Source organism: Sinocyclocheilus grahami, unplaced genomic scaffold, assembly GCF_001515645.1.
Source record: "Sinocyclocheilus grahami isolate Dianchi unplaced genomic scaffold, SAMN03320097.WGS_v1.1 scaffold85.1, whole genome shotgun sequence".
Lineage (NCBI taxonomy): Eukaryota > Metazoa > Chordata > Actinopteri > Cypriniformes > Cyprinidae > Sinocyclocheilus > Sinocyclocheilus grahami.
In genome coordinates, this window is record NW_015505264.1 from 2,082,106 (window position 1) to 2,096,241 (window position 14,136).

The following is a 14,136-nucleotide window of genomic DNA, read 5'->3' on the forward strand; positions in this document are numbered from 1 at the left end:
GTATGAAATGTCTAATATAAATTTATATTTTTTAAACTACTGTTCAAAAGTTTACTCAATATTTGTTTCAAATAAATGCTACTCTATTAAAATTTCTATTCACCAAAGAATATATTATATTCATAAAAATATGAAGGAGCACAACTGTTTTCAGCATTGATAATAATAAAAAATGTTTCTTAAGTAGCAAATCAGCATATTACAATGATTTCTGAAGAATCATGTGACACTGTGGACGAGTCACGATGCTGAAAATTCAGATTTGCATTCAAGGAATAAATAACATTTTAAAATATATTACATAGAAAACAGTTATTTTAAATTGTAATAAAATTTCGCAATATTACTTTAAAAAATTTTTATATTACCTTTTTATGTTTTTTTTTTGTGTGTTTTTTTCACCTTACTGACCCTAAACTTTTGAACCGTAGTGCTTATAAATTATCATTGTAGTGTTTTACATAATATTTGATTCTCTGTAGCCTCAAATGGTGAAGAAAGTCGCTCCAGCTGTTGCCCAGGAAACCATGAAGGCGGAGCCTGAGAGTAAGGCCAAAGGTAAAAGGATTAGATCACACCTGTGCTGTGGATTATTTAAATGCTTAAATTGTTTATGTAGTCAAATTGTATGCAGATACGACAATTGGTTCTTGATGTGACATTGTGAAAATTCAAATTACAGCAAAGGAGTTTTGCAAAGTAATTTTCCCGTACGAAGGTCAGAACGAAGATGAGCTGTCAATCAAAGAGGGAGACATCGTTACGCTTATCAATAAGGTGAGTTTGGTGATTACAACTCAAAAATTGTACTAAAAAAAAACAAAGTAAAATGTTAAATAATTATATTTTCATTTTTAATGAAAGAAGTGAAATCTCATTGATCCAAAAATCCTCTCCAGATAACTTTACAGTATACTATACATCAAATATATTCTAATTGCAATTTACGCTTTCAACGTGGTTGAACAAATTGTTACTGACATCACGTCTGGCTTTTTTAGAACAAAAATAGACTGATGAAATGTGTTTTCGCTGTGTGTAGGAGTGTGCAGATGCTGGTTGGTGGCTTGGAGAGCTAAACGGCAAACAGGGAGTGTTTCCAGACAACTTTGTGAAGTTATTCATTCCTGAGGTAGAAAAAGAGGTGAGATCTTCTTGTTTGTCTCTCACTGACCCACTTCAGCTGTTTCCAACGGGGAGCTGCCATCCTTATGACAGCGGGCCTCAGTCTCTGAGTGAAGGCAGAGCTGTGGTGAAACATACACACACGCTCCCCTCTGCCCTGTACCTTTGACTCCCTCTTCACCCTTTGCCTGATGTAGCAGCATGTTTTAGTGCTGTTTGGCCTGAAGGGATTGTGTTTTTAATGGGACAAATGTGTATGGTTAACTGTATGTGTTTTAGTATGAGTTGAACACTTTCTTTTAATGAGTGCATGTGGGTGTTTTCATAAGTGTACTGTTTGTTTTAACTGTGTCTGTGCTTACAGAGACCTAAGAAACCTCCTCCACCTGCAGCACCAACAACTAAACAGATCACAGGTAACAAATTCTTCTTCTTTCCTTTTCTTTCTGCATTTTTTTCTTTAATTCCTCTCAGTATGTAAGCTTACATGCCCGTCTCTGACTGTTTGATTTGATTGGTTTGTTTACATATGGTGATGTACACTACCGTTCAAAAGTTTGGGATCAGAAAGATGTTTTATGTTTTTAAAGAAGTCTCTTATGCTCATCAAAGTTGCATTTATTTGATCAAAAATACAGAAAAAAATATAATGAAATATTATTGCAATTTAAAATAATGGTTTATATTAATATTATATTATAATTTAATTTAATTTAATTTAAGCATTTAGCAGACGCTTTTATCCAAAGCGACTTACAGTGCATTCAGGCTATACATTTTTTACCAGTATGTGTGTTCCCTGGGAATTGAACCCACAACCTTTTGCGCTGCTAACGCAATGCTCTACCACTGAGCCACAGGAACACTTATAATTTATTATATATTAGACAAGACAAATCTATCAGCTGTCTGTTTAATGATCATTGGAATATATTCTCTGTGAATATGTGTAGGTGCAACCAAATTACCCAAAAAGCTCTTAAAATATAAATAGACAAGAGTTCTTCAAAGCTTCCCTTCAGAGGTTTTGAAACTCTGCCCACATAATCTTCGTACTGACGTACAATGAAATGGGACTGAGAGACAAAGATGGAACGCAGAGATCACTCAGTAGTTCTGTTTCCAACACTGGTATATGGAAAAATGTTAGACATTTATGTATGACTGTTTTTGCATTATCAGTTTGTATGCGAGTTAACATTGTTATAATTGAGTGTTTATGTAATTTCAGTGATATGCTTGCAATTGAATTGTTTAATTTGGTGCAAAAGTCTAAGCCCACTAATGAAAATACTTCTGTTTCCATCACAAATTACATTATCAGCATTATAATTTGAGTAAAATGTTGAATTGTAGCATACTAACTAGAGCTGTCAAATTGTTTAATCGCAATTAATAACATCCAAAATAACAGTTTGTGTTCACATAATATATGTGTATGTACTGTGTATATTTAAATATATAAATACACACATGTGTGTGTATATATTTAAGAAATATATATATTTCATTATATATATACATTTTTATATAATTTTTATTATATATAAATATATATTGCATATATTTCATAAATATATGCAGGTATGTGCGTGTATTTATCTAAGAAATATGCTGTAAATTCTAGTTCTGTCAAACGATTAATCGCATACAAAATAAAACTTTTTATTTACCTAATAAATGTGTGTACTGTGTATATTATGTATATATAATTACAAACACATGCATGTATATATTTAAGAAAAATATGTTATGTTTATATATTAAATATATTTATATAAAATATAAGAATGTGAATATATAAATGTATTTAACGTGTAAATATTTGTAAAAATATATACTGTGTGTGTGTTTATTTATACATGTTAAATATACACAGTACACAGATAGATGCGATTAATCGTTTGACGGCACTAATATATTCATATATATATATATATATATATATATATATATATATATATATATATATATAAACACACACATACACACAGTACATACACATACATTATGTAAAAACAAACGTTTATTTTGGATGCGATTAATCGCAATTAATCGATTTGACAGCCATCTCAGCCATGTAAAACAATTATATAATCATGTTTCAAGTAATGTGTAATATAATATAATAGTTTTTTAAAACCTCTTTTAAACTGTATTGCATTGTGGGATACAGTGGATATGTCAAGCTGTATCAAAAAACTTTTTTCAAGTATTAAAACCTGATGATTACATTCTCCAGCATGATTTTAAATTATCCCAAAAATATCTGAAAGAACATCTGATTATCTGTACTAAGAACCACTTGGTCAATAAATAAATAATAATAAATACAAAGTCATTAGTGGCCTATAAACAGTGCAGAATCTTAAGTATTTTTCTTCATTTTATATTATAATGTTTGTTTTACAGATGTTCAGTGTGGTCTCATACCCTACATTTTGACATGTTTCTGTCACTTTAGCTGAAAGCTTAAGTAATGAGTCAGCTGTGCCCCGTTGAACCCTCATATTATGTGTATTGATCCCCAGACAAAAAGACAGAGGCTAAAAAGGTTCCACCAGAGCGGCCTGAATCTCTCCCACAGAGAGCTGAGGAAAAAGGTAGGTAACGTCTCTCTCAACTGTTTTAATTTGCTTTGGTCAACTCTAATTCTGTGACTCTGACCTTCTACTACAGCAAAACCTATAACTCTGTGCTGCCCTTCTCTAAAAGGGTTACTGCTTGTGTGTTTTCAAAGACTTCTTGTTTCTCTGAAGTAAACTAAAAAATGTTGGAATAACATTTTCCCTCTCTGCTTTAACAAACCCTCTCTTAGTTTCCTGTAAACAAACTTGTACGACTTTTTATGCCCTTTAATAAAGATGATGATTACATGTAGGTGAGGAGTCGAAGCTGGGTGAGATTGCAAAGCCGTCCCTCCCAGTTGTCCTCCCAAAGAAGCCTCTCCCCCCGAAGAACAACAACTCATTGAATCGACCGTCATCCCTGCCACCCAAACGCCCAGACAGACCCGAGAGACCAGCAGTGCCCAATTTACCGTCAGTCTCGCACTCAAACAAACACATATCAGCATCACCAGTACTAGATACACAGATGTACAGAACACACACATTCTCAAAGTAGCAGGATTCTCAGCCCATTATATATAACTATAAAAAGATACAAAATATTTATAATAATGGTGAATTACTTTTTTTTTTAATGTTTTGTGAGGTGAGAGACTTCTGGTTGATACAAGTGATTGTAAACTTTATACTGCCCTCTAGTGATTTTTCTTCAAAAGTGCATTTTCCAGCCATGCTTCATTTATTCATAAGCTAAAAGTGTCTAATAAAAGCAGGGTAATTGAGATAGCAGAGATAGCAATTACCTCATAATATGATCACATAATCACACACAAGTCATAATTAAATAAACCATGATGCATCATGATATCTTATCAAAGTATCAGATGATATCATTAATTTTTTATAGATAAATACAGAACAGATTTTATCTGGAACAAAAAAGCTGATCTCAATTAGTGTGATAAACAGACTTTTAACAGATAAATGTACACTAAATAATTTATAAAAATGACACCCTATTTTACATGACTGAATCTCAGAACAGTGACATAATTTAATTTCGGAATGGATTCATTTAGAACCATCCAAACATCATCTGTGCAGTAAATCCCAATGATTCAGTGACTCATTTTGTTTTGTCAGCTGATTCATTTAAAACCATTGAAGCAACTTCTATGCAGTCATTCCAATGAATCAGTGAGTCATTTAGTTTTTTTAATGGATTCCTTTAGAATCATCCGAACAGCATCTGTACAGCAAATGGATTCATTTGGAACCGAACCAAATTACTTCTGTGCAGTGAAACAATGAATCATTTAATTTTTCAATTGATTTATTTAGAACCATCAAAACAACTTATTTGCAGTGAATCCAATTAATCAGTGAATTATTTCATTTTGAGTAGATTCATTTTTTCACTATAATGAATGAATCAGACTTCCAGTTCCATATTAGAAATCCTCTCCATCTCTTATCACATTATTTCTCAATACATTTTCATGTTTTAATAAAGCTCATTCTGGTTTAAATCTCTTTTGTACAGGTGTGACAGTCCGAAGTCTGACAGCAGTGGTGTGGCAGCTGACCGAGGCTCTGCAGACAAATCCGTAGATATCGGTGAGTCCCTGTCCAGTGCTGCATTTCAATCCACAATAACCCTGTCATGACTAATAAGGCTTCTAATAATCTATATCTAATCAAATTACAACAGCTCTCTGTCCATCTCACTTCATTCACTTCCATTCTGGAGATGTGCGATTACAGTCTGTCGTTTTTTCCTGTGTTCGTGATTCATATGCATGTGATATATATGTGGTCATGTGTGTTTATGTTTGTGATTGTGTGATGCTCGGCTGAAGATGTAGAAGACTTCGACACCATCGTCTCATCCACAGAGAAGCTGAACCACCCGACCGCATCACGGCCCCGTGTAATGGACCGACGGCCACGATCGCAGATCTTCACGTCTGTGAGTACACCAGATACTATTTTATTTTATTTTATTATATTTTAATTTATTTTATAAATTTTTTGGGGAAGATTTAACAATTTTGTTATTTTTGCAATGTTTATTAGTTTTTTTAATGTCTATATTAAAAATTGGGGCTGCCCTCCACTAAAGATTTTTCTGGTTGACTAGTAGCCATTCATTTTAATTATTAGTTGACTATTAGTTGGATGTTTATTAATAAACCATATAAATCATAATAATGAGCCTTTAATTGCCTACATAGCCTAATAAGCACTCAAGCGCACACATAAAGCTTGCCACAGCGCACCAGCAGATACAATAATAATGAATGTGTCTCGGAAAAACAGCAAGGAGTCTGCATTAACATTTTAATAATTTATTGATAAACTACTGCTTTCTTTGTTTTTGGCTTAAGAGATTAATTTGGCGACACTGACTCATCTTCTCCGTGGTAATGGACGCCTAAATACAGAGTTTTGGTTTACTATTTTTGGCACGCTCAAGTTCAGCTATAAAAAGATTCAGACCGAGACTGCTGAAAGTGCATCCTGTTTGCTTTAATTATTTTACAAAAGCACACAAATAAACGTAGAGTCTTTACAGATTCAAAGGATGTATTACTTTTATCTGTATGACCAAAAATGAGGGAGTATTTTAAGAGCAAGTGAGCGCACCAGCACCTCGATAGCGCACATTTTTCTAGGTTTACATTAGATTGAGCAGTCATGTAAAGTTGCTACTACATACATCTTTCAGATGAAAAGCCATATTTGAGGTTGATGAATGATAGGTGAGCGTTTGGATGTCCTGCCCGATGTACTGTATCACCACAAACACCAACCGTTAACGATCTGTCCGTCACTGACTGCATGACTTCGTCACATTCTGTGGAATTTTTTTTTCTGCGACTAATACAATTTTGGTCGACCAAGCCTCTTCTTGTCAACTATTAGGGTGCAGCCCTATTAAAAATAGACATATGTATTATATATTTATTAATTTCTTTTAAATATTAATTAATATTTATTCATTTTTATTTTAGTACATCAAGTTAAACTAAATGAAAATAAGAAACATTGCTTTGGCAACAGTTTTTTTTTTTTTTTTAAGATTGAAAAAATCTTAGTTTTAGTTTTAGTTAAATATAGTAGTCAACATTTGAAGTGAATCAAAACCTTTCATCGAAGTTGTCCTAAAACCAAAACAATAGCCGTTCTTGCTATTTTTAACTTTTTTGATCCACTTCAAATGTTGACTTCTGTATAATAACCCTACCACACAACATAAACATGCTTGTTTGTTATTATTTTTAACCAATTAATGTGTCAAGTCAATCACATTTGGTTGTTTTCACACCTATCAGATGCAATCAGCTGACGAGGTCTCATAAATTTGTGACCCTTCAGGTGTTCAACGTAAATCCGTCAGATATGATTGTGCTATTTGCTATGTGTGAATGTCACATGGGCTTGCCCTGCTTCGCCTGTCTGTGGGTTATCTGGTCACGATCATTTAAAAATCTCTCTCCTCCTTAGTCCTCTCTCTCTAGTCCTGACCTCCTGGACTCCCCATCTCCAGAGGAGGAGAGGAGAGACAAGGAGATGGGAAAGGAGGAGCAGGACTCATTCACTCCCAAAAGTCTTGACAACTCCAAGAAGATGCCCAAGGCAGTGCCAGTCATAACAGTAAGCCCCGCCCCCTCCCAGTCACCCCACCCCAACACCCTCCCCTCCTTTTGCATGCACATCCCTGTCCTACCACAAGGGAGCGCCCTAGTCAAACATTGTATGTACAGTGACACAAAAAAGTATTACTTTTGGATACTTAAGTCACACTTTATTTTTAAATATATATTTGGTGTTCTTATATTTTAAGTGTGTCTTAAAAGGATAGTTCACCTAAAAATAAAAATTCTGTCATGTTTTACTCAACCTCGTGTCATTCCAAACTTGTATGACATTCTTTCTTCTGAAAGCTTGAGTTAGAATAGTTAAAGGGGTCATATGATGTTGCTAAAAAGAACATTATTTTGTGTATTTGGTGTAATGAAATGTGTTTATGTGGTTTAAGGTTCAAAAAACACATTATTTTCCACATACTGTACATTATTGTTTCTCCTCTATACCCCGCCTTTCTGAAACGCGTCGATTTTTACAAAGCTCATCGGTCTGAAAAGCGAGGTGTGCTGTGATTGGCCAGCTATCCAGGGCGTTGTGATTGGCCGAATACCTCAAGCGTGAGACGGAAATGTTACGCCCCTCACCATACTGTAATGATGCCCTGTCAGGCCGGAGCGATGATTCAAAAACATGAAAACCCATTATAAACGAGGCATTCGTTGCATCCAGTGGGGACATAATTATGGATTATAAAACAAATATATAATCCCTGCTACACTCTGTGTTGTTTTGGACCCCATTGACTTTCAATGCACAGCAGTTCTTCAAAATTATATTCTTTTGTATTTCACAGTACACAGAATGTCAATCAGATTTGGAGTGATGCGAGGATGAGTAAATAATGTTTATGAGTTTTAATTTTTGAGTGAACTATCCCTTTAAGTGTGCAAATACTTAATGGTGCCACTATACTGTATATACACACACACAACCACAGAGACTGAGGCCCTGTGGAACGGCCTGAAATGGAAGATAAACAGAATAAATGTGATTGGATATGTTCTTGTTCTGATATCTCATGGGGGTTTTCCACAGGTTCCTGAAAAATCATCTTTGCCCCCTAAGCCCAGTGCCCCTCCATCATCTTCTGGGTCCGGAGGGGCTTCTCTCCACCAGGGCAGCGCTGGTCTGCGGCCCCATTCCCCTTCTGTTGACATCCGAGTGAAGAACGAACAGGGTGCCACAACGCTGGAGGAGCTCAGAGCACAATTACGAGACCTGAAAGGAACTGTGGAGCTCATGAAGAGCCAGCACAAGTATGAACTGACGGGACGGGGGGTTAGATGAAAGACAGAGTGAAGTAGAAGTGGAGGGAAGTTTAGAAGGAAATTAGATGTGGGAAGAACGAGTTGATTGATTGATGCCTGTGAAATGTGTGTTAATTCTCAAATTTGTTTTCTCAGACAAGAAATCAAACAGCTGGTGAGAGAACTGGATGAGGAGAAGAGGATTCGCATATCACTGCAGGTAAGGAGGCATTATACTTGTCATAAACGTAGCTCTAACCAGGTGCAACACCTTTTTATAGTAATTAAAACAAATTTAACCAGCCAAATATGTGTTGTTGCTATTATTATTATTATTTAAAAAAAGGTATTATTATAAATATCATTATTAATTTTGACATTTAATATTTTATTTATAATTTTAATGTTATTATTTAATTAAGTAATTCGTTCATATTAAGATATTGAGATATGCTGAACTGACTAACAACTGTATTTTCTATTTTTGAATATTTTACAAAATTTTGAGTAAGTAATGCATGTAATTTAAATTCAGCAATTTTGTTAATATTTTTTTTTAAAATTCAAAAGATTGGAGTACTTTCAGTAAAGTTACATTTCAAGTATAAAACCTTTTTTTTACACTGAATTATTCAAATAAATGCTCAGTCTTCATTACATAATCCTGAAAAAACACGGTTTTCACAAAAATATTATGCAGCGTTTTTTAAATATTGTTAATATTAAATGTTTCTTGAGCAGTAAATCAGCATATTAGACTGATTTCTGAAGGATCATGTGACACTGAAGACTGGAGTAATGATGCTGGAAATTCAGCTTTGCTATCACAGAAATAAATGACATTTTAAAATATATTCAAATAGAAAACAGTTATTTTAAAATGTAGTAATATTTCATAATATTACTGATTTTACTGTATTATTTGATCAAATAAATGTAGCCTTGGTGCCAGATTTACTAAACAGGGCAAATTAGCGCAAGAGCGCAATTCCAAAACAGCGTCAATGGGCATGGAAATTTCTGCAGGTGATTTACTGACAATGTGCAAATTAAAGAACACAGACGCAGAGTCTCATTTACATATCGACCAAATTAGCGTAGTCGCAAAAAGCAGAGCCGATGCTCACAAAATAGTTTAAGACGTGCTTTTTGGGGCGTTAAATAATGGCCCAAATACAAGTAATTTGAAACGTTAGTAAATTGTGTTGCGTTTAAATACTCTCCTCCCATAAATTTTGCAACTGAAAGGGACACTCCCACAAATGCATATTCAACCAGTTCAGGCGCAAAAATAACTGTCCACGCCTTTTCAGCGCTAATTCTTCACTGTGCATCTTTAGTAAATCCTGACAGTTCTATTTTAACGCCAAAAGACGGTTTGCGCTGATGCAAGCTGTTAGTAAATCTGGCCCTTGGTCTCTTGATTCTCGAACATTAAACAATCTTGCTGATATATAATGTTAAGTATGTTTTATTTCATTTCTATTTCCCGTGACTGTGTTTAACAGGCCGTGTCTTTGTTTTATGCTCTGTTTTATAGATGGAAGTGGAGCAGATTAAGAAATCCCTGTCCAAATGAACTCAAGCAAGATGAAGGGTCAGGCTGAGGTTCCACACCACAGTCCAATTAGATTGTGCCAAAAAAAGAACAACAATTATCAGAACAATTGCATAAAGAAAACAACTGTTTACCCCCCATTCATTTGTACTCTTTCTGCTTTCGTTTTTTAAGAAGCTTTTTTTGCGTGCTATGCTCAGACTGGCCGCTGACTCACAGACCCGTTGCCCGGGTGTGGCCTTACTGTGGGTCATGTGATTAAAGGGTGATGATGACCCACACCTGGAGACAGGTGATAGCGGTCGACATGGGGATTAGCTGGTCTCCTGCACAACTGTGACACAGTTACCCCATCATCAACCTCTCTGGTACTGCATCTGAACGCTAGTCAGAGAACACAACAAATGAAGGAGAAACCAGTGCGTTTTACTTAAAACCTGTTCACCTTAAGTTCTTTTCTTTTGACTTGGAGGCCTTCAGTTATTTTCTTTAAATGCAAAGGTGCATTTAATTTCACACCCTTTGCGATTTCCACAGCAACCCCACATTGAGGCCTTGTTTATTTGGAGCTTTCCAAACTCTTCTGTCTTTCCTATTTCTTTTACGTTGGTGATGACAATGAGAAAACTCATGTTTTGTTTTGTTTTCTTGACTCAGTTATTTCTTTGAAATCTTCTATATATTCTTTTATTTTATAATGTACTAAATGCAATTATGTGTGAAGATTTTATTAAAAAAGATATCAAAAATTCTTGCAATGTTTCTTTGTTTATTCTAGATGCTTATTAACCTATTTGATGTCATTCATATACACACACACAAAGTGTGTTCAATTATTATTATTATTATTATTATTATTATTACTTGTTCAGTACTCCGAACTTTAAAAATGTATTTTTAATAAATGAATTGAATACATTTAAGCAATTATGTAAGAAAATAACAGTCTTTAGTTTATAGACTTATAGAATTAATAATATTACCCTAATTCAATATATATATATAGAGAGAGAGAGACAGATAGAGATTAAAAAACAATTTATAAATGTCTGTGTATGTGTGTATATATATATATATATGTATATAAAATAAGCACTCACATGTCTTTAAATTATGTTGCAATAGTAGTAATCTTAATAATAAGAATAAGTATTATTATTATGACATCATTATTATTACCCCACATTTAAACATTATTTTTAATGCATTGAATATATTTGAAAACTTATGTTTACAAATAACAAGCTCACTTTCATGTTTTATTTTTTATTTTTTTGGATGGACTCTTCATATTTGTGAAATCCGTCCTTACTGACCGTCTGAAATGAGAATAACATTAATAGAAAGATAATTTCCCTTTCCAGAACATATCAGAAGCCTCCATTCAATCAACACCTGATCTGTGGACAGATTTTAAATTCCTAGAAATGTGTTTGATTAGGGGTTACTGTTATGTAACATTTTAAAGGGCATGTATATGTGAGATGTTTTATGAGATGAAGGTTATTTTAAGTTCAACTCCTAGAGGGTAAGATCACAAACCTCAAGCAGCTCAGATACACACAAACATTCAATCCGCCCTCACAAGTACACAGTCAGCAGCTAGTGTGCATATGGACCCCCCTCTCTCTCTCTCTCAAACACATTTAAGACATTCACTGATATCATTCCATAGGCATCTGCTGCTCTTTATGGTATTTGATTTGGTAATTGAGGATCAGGTCTCCTGGGTGCTGTCCAGTGAGGCCTGCAGATGCCTGGGTCTCCAAGGACGGTCACATCACTAATGATGCCCATGCAGAAATGAAGATCAGAGCCTCTGAGTGCTCTGATAAGGTAAAACCTTAGATGTGAACCCACCTTAGATGTGAGTGTAAATTGGGTGAATCATTGTAAAAAGTTAAAATATTAATACATTTGCAGACAGAATAATTGGAAACATGCATATTTTATTCAAACACAAAAGATGTATCATCCTAAACCCTTTAAACACTTTTGTCTGCAAGACAAGTTTGAGGAAGTACTACTTGTAATAGTTAGCATTACACCACACAGGAGCTGAGCACTGAGAAACCAGTTTCATCAAGTCATTTCAGTCTGTGACGCCAGTATGTCGACCGCATGTCTGAAGAAACAAATCCTGTGTTGTAATTAATATATATTTTTGTAATTTGCGTGAGTTACGGGATGTATTATTCAAATGATCTCATATATGTTGCCTGCCTTGTCCATGAACAACTGAAATAGATGATAAATTATATTAAAACTTACCATTATTTTTTACCTTAATAAAGAACAAAAGACAAATTAGAAAAATGTGTAAATGTATTTTGTAGTAGTAGTATCTGGCAAAGTTAGTTAGTGGTCAAATGGTATGACCCCATCTTTTTTTAAAAATAATGAATTTTTTTTTTAATCCACTGAATGTGTTTGATATGCTTGACATTTGTGGAGCAAATTAAAACTTAAAGGGGTCATCGGATGCAAAATTCACTTTTACATGTTTGAACATAAATGTGTGTTGGTAGTGTTTGTACACACCCACCCTATAATGATAAAAATCCACTCCAAGTGCCAAGTGTTTTTTATTAATCCCTATAAATAATAACCCTTTTCTCAAATCAAGCCGTTCTCAGTTTCTTGGCTATGTGACGTCACACAGACCCAGGCCCCTCTCACAATTGTTGATTGACACTAGCGTTTTACCTTCGACCCGCCCTGAGTGAGCTGTCACCAGTCCGCCATTGTTTTGACGCCAGAGCAGGAGTAGACAAGAAAGGCTCCTATCTCACTGGTAGGTCTTTCAGGGTGGCCTGGGGAGGGAAGGTATCCAAAGCACATCAACTGGTCACTGGGGTTCCTCAGGGATCAGTTCTTGGACCCCTCCTCTTCTCCATATACACTACATCACTGGGTCCCATCATACAGGCACATGGCTTCTCCTATCATTGCTATGCTGATGACACACAGCTCTATCTCTCATTTCAACCAGATGATCCAACGGTAGCTGTACGGATCTCAGGCTGCCTGGAGGACATCTCAGCTTGGATGAAAGAACATCACCTACAGCTCAACCTGGCAAAGACTGAGCTTCTTGTCTTCCTTGCCACTCCAACTCTACAGCATGATTTCACCATCCAGCTAGGTTCTTCTACAATTACCCCCTCAACTTCGGTCAGAAATCTTGGTGTAATCTTTGATGACCAGCTGACCTTCAAAGACCACATTGCAAAGACTGCTCGATCTAGCAGGTTTGCATTGCACAACATCAGAAAAAATCAGGCCCTTTCTAACGGAGCATGCTGCAAAACTTCTTGTCCAGGCCCTTGTCATTTCTAGGCTGCACTACTGCAATGCTCTTCTGGCTGGACTTCCATCAAGCACAATCAAATCTTTACAAAGTATTCAGAATGCAGCGGCACGACTGGTCATCAACGAGCCCAAAAGAACCCATGTTACACCTCTCTTTATCTCCTTGCACTGGCTACCGGTTGCGGCTCGCATCAAGTTCAAGACATTAATGCTTGTATATAGAACAGCCACAGGCTCAGCACCTGCCTACTTCCACTCACTACTACGAATCTACAACCCCTCCAGAAGTCTAGTGAGCAATGCCTCGTGGTGCCATCACAGAGAGGCTCAAAATCACTTTCCAGAACATTCTCGTTCACCACTCCTGGCTGGTGGAACGATCTTCCCACCCCTATCCTGAATGCTGAATCCCTGACCATTTTCAAGCGACAGCTGAAAACTCATCTCTTTCGAAGCTACTTGACTTCATCCTAAACTTAAAAAAAAACTTTGTCTTTTACTTAATTTATTCCTTCCCTTTCTAGCTTGTACTTATTTGAACAAATGCCTGAAACTTGGTATTATGAGCACTTCCTGTGTCTGTCTGCCTCTTTAAGAAGAATCGCTTTATGTATTGTCCAATTGTAAGTCGCTTTGGACAAAAGCATCTGCAAAATGACTAAATGTAAATGTA

The 14,136-nt window shown here is 35.4% G+C and overlaps 1 protein-coding gene across 3 annotated transcripts in view; it reads left to right on the forward strand.

Moving 5' to 3' along the window:
* Positions 1–10,882, forward strand: part of sh3kbp1 (SH3-domain kinase binding protein 1) — a 64,071-nt gene extending 53,189 nt beyond the window's left edge. The window contains exons 7-18 of one of the 3 annotated variants that reach the window (XM_016274236.1): positions 483–558; positions 683–777; positions 1,043–1,144; positions 1,490–1,541; positions 3,657–3,728; positions 4,007–4,166; positions 5,239–5,312; positions 5,555–5,664; positions 7,203–7,352; positions 8,382–8,602; positions 8,750–8,813; positions 10,134–10,882. In XM_016274236.1, the coding sequence (XP_016129722.1) occupies positions 483–558; positions 683–777; positions 1,043–1,144; positions 1,490–1,541; positions 3,657–3,728; positions 4,007–4,166; positions 5,239–5,312; positions 5,555–5,664; positions 7,203–7,352; positions 8,382–8,602; positions 8,750–8,813; positions 10,134–10,172 (1,215 nt within the window). In that variant the 3' untranslated portion in view covers positions 10,173–10,882. The remainder of the gene's footprint in view (positions 1–482; positions 559–682; positions 778–1,042; positions 1,145–1,489; positions 1,542–3,656; positions 3,729–4,006; positions 4,167–5,238; positions 5,313–5,554; positions 5,665–7,202; positions 7,353–8,381; positions 8,603–8,749; positions 8,814–10,133) is intronic. The other 2 variants (XM_016274237.1, XM_016274238.1) reach the window with 2 other exon arrangements.
* The last annotated feature ends 3,254 nt before the right edge of the window (positions 10,883–14,136 follow it).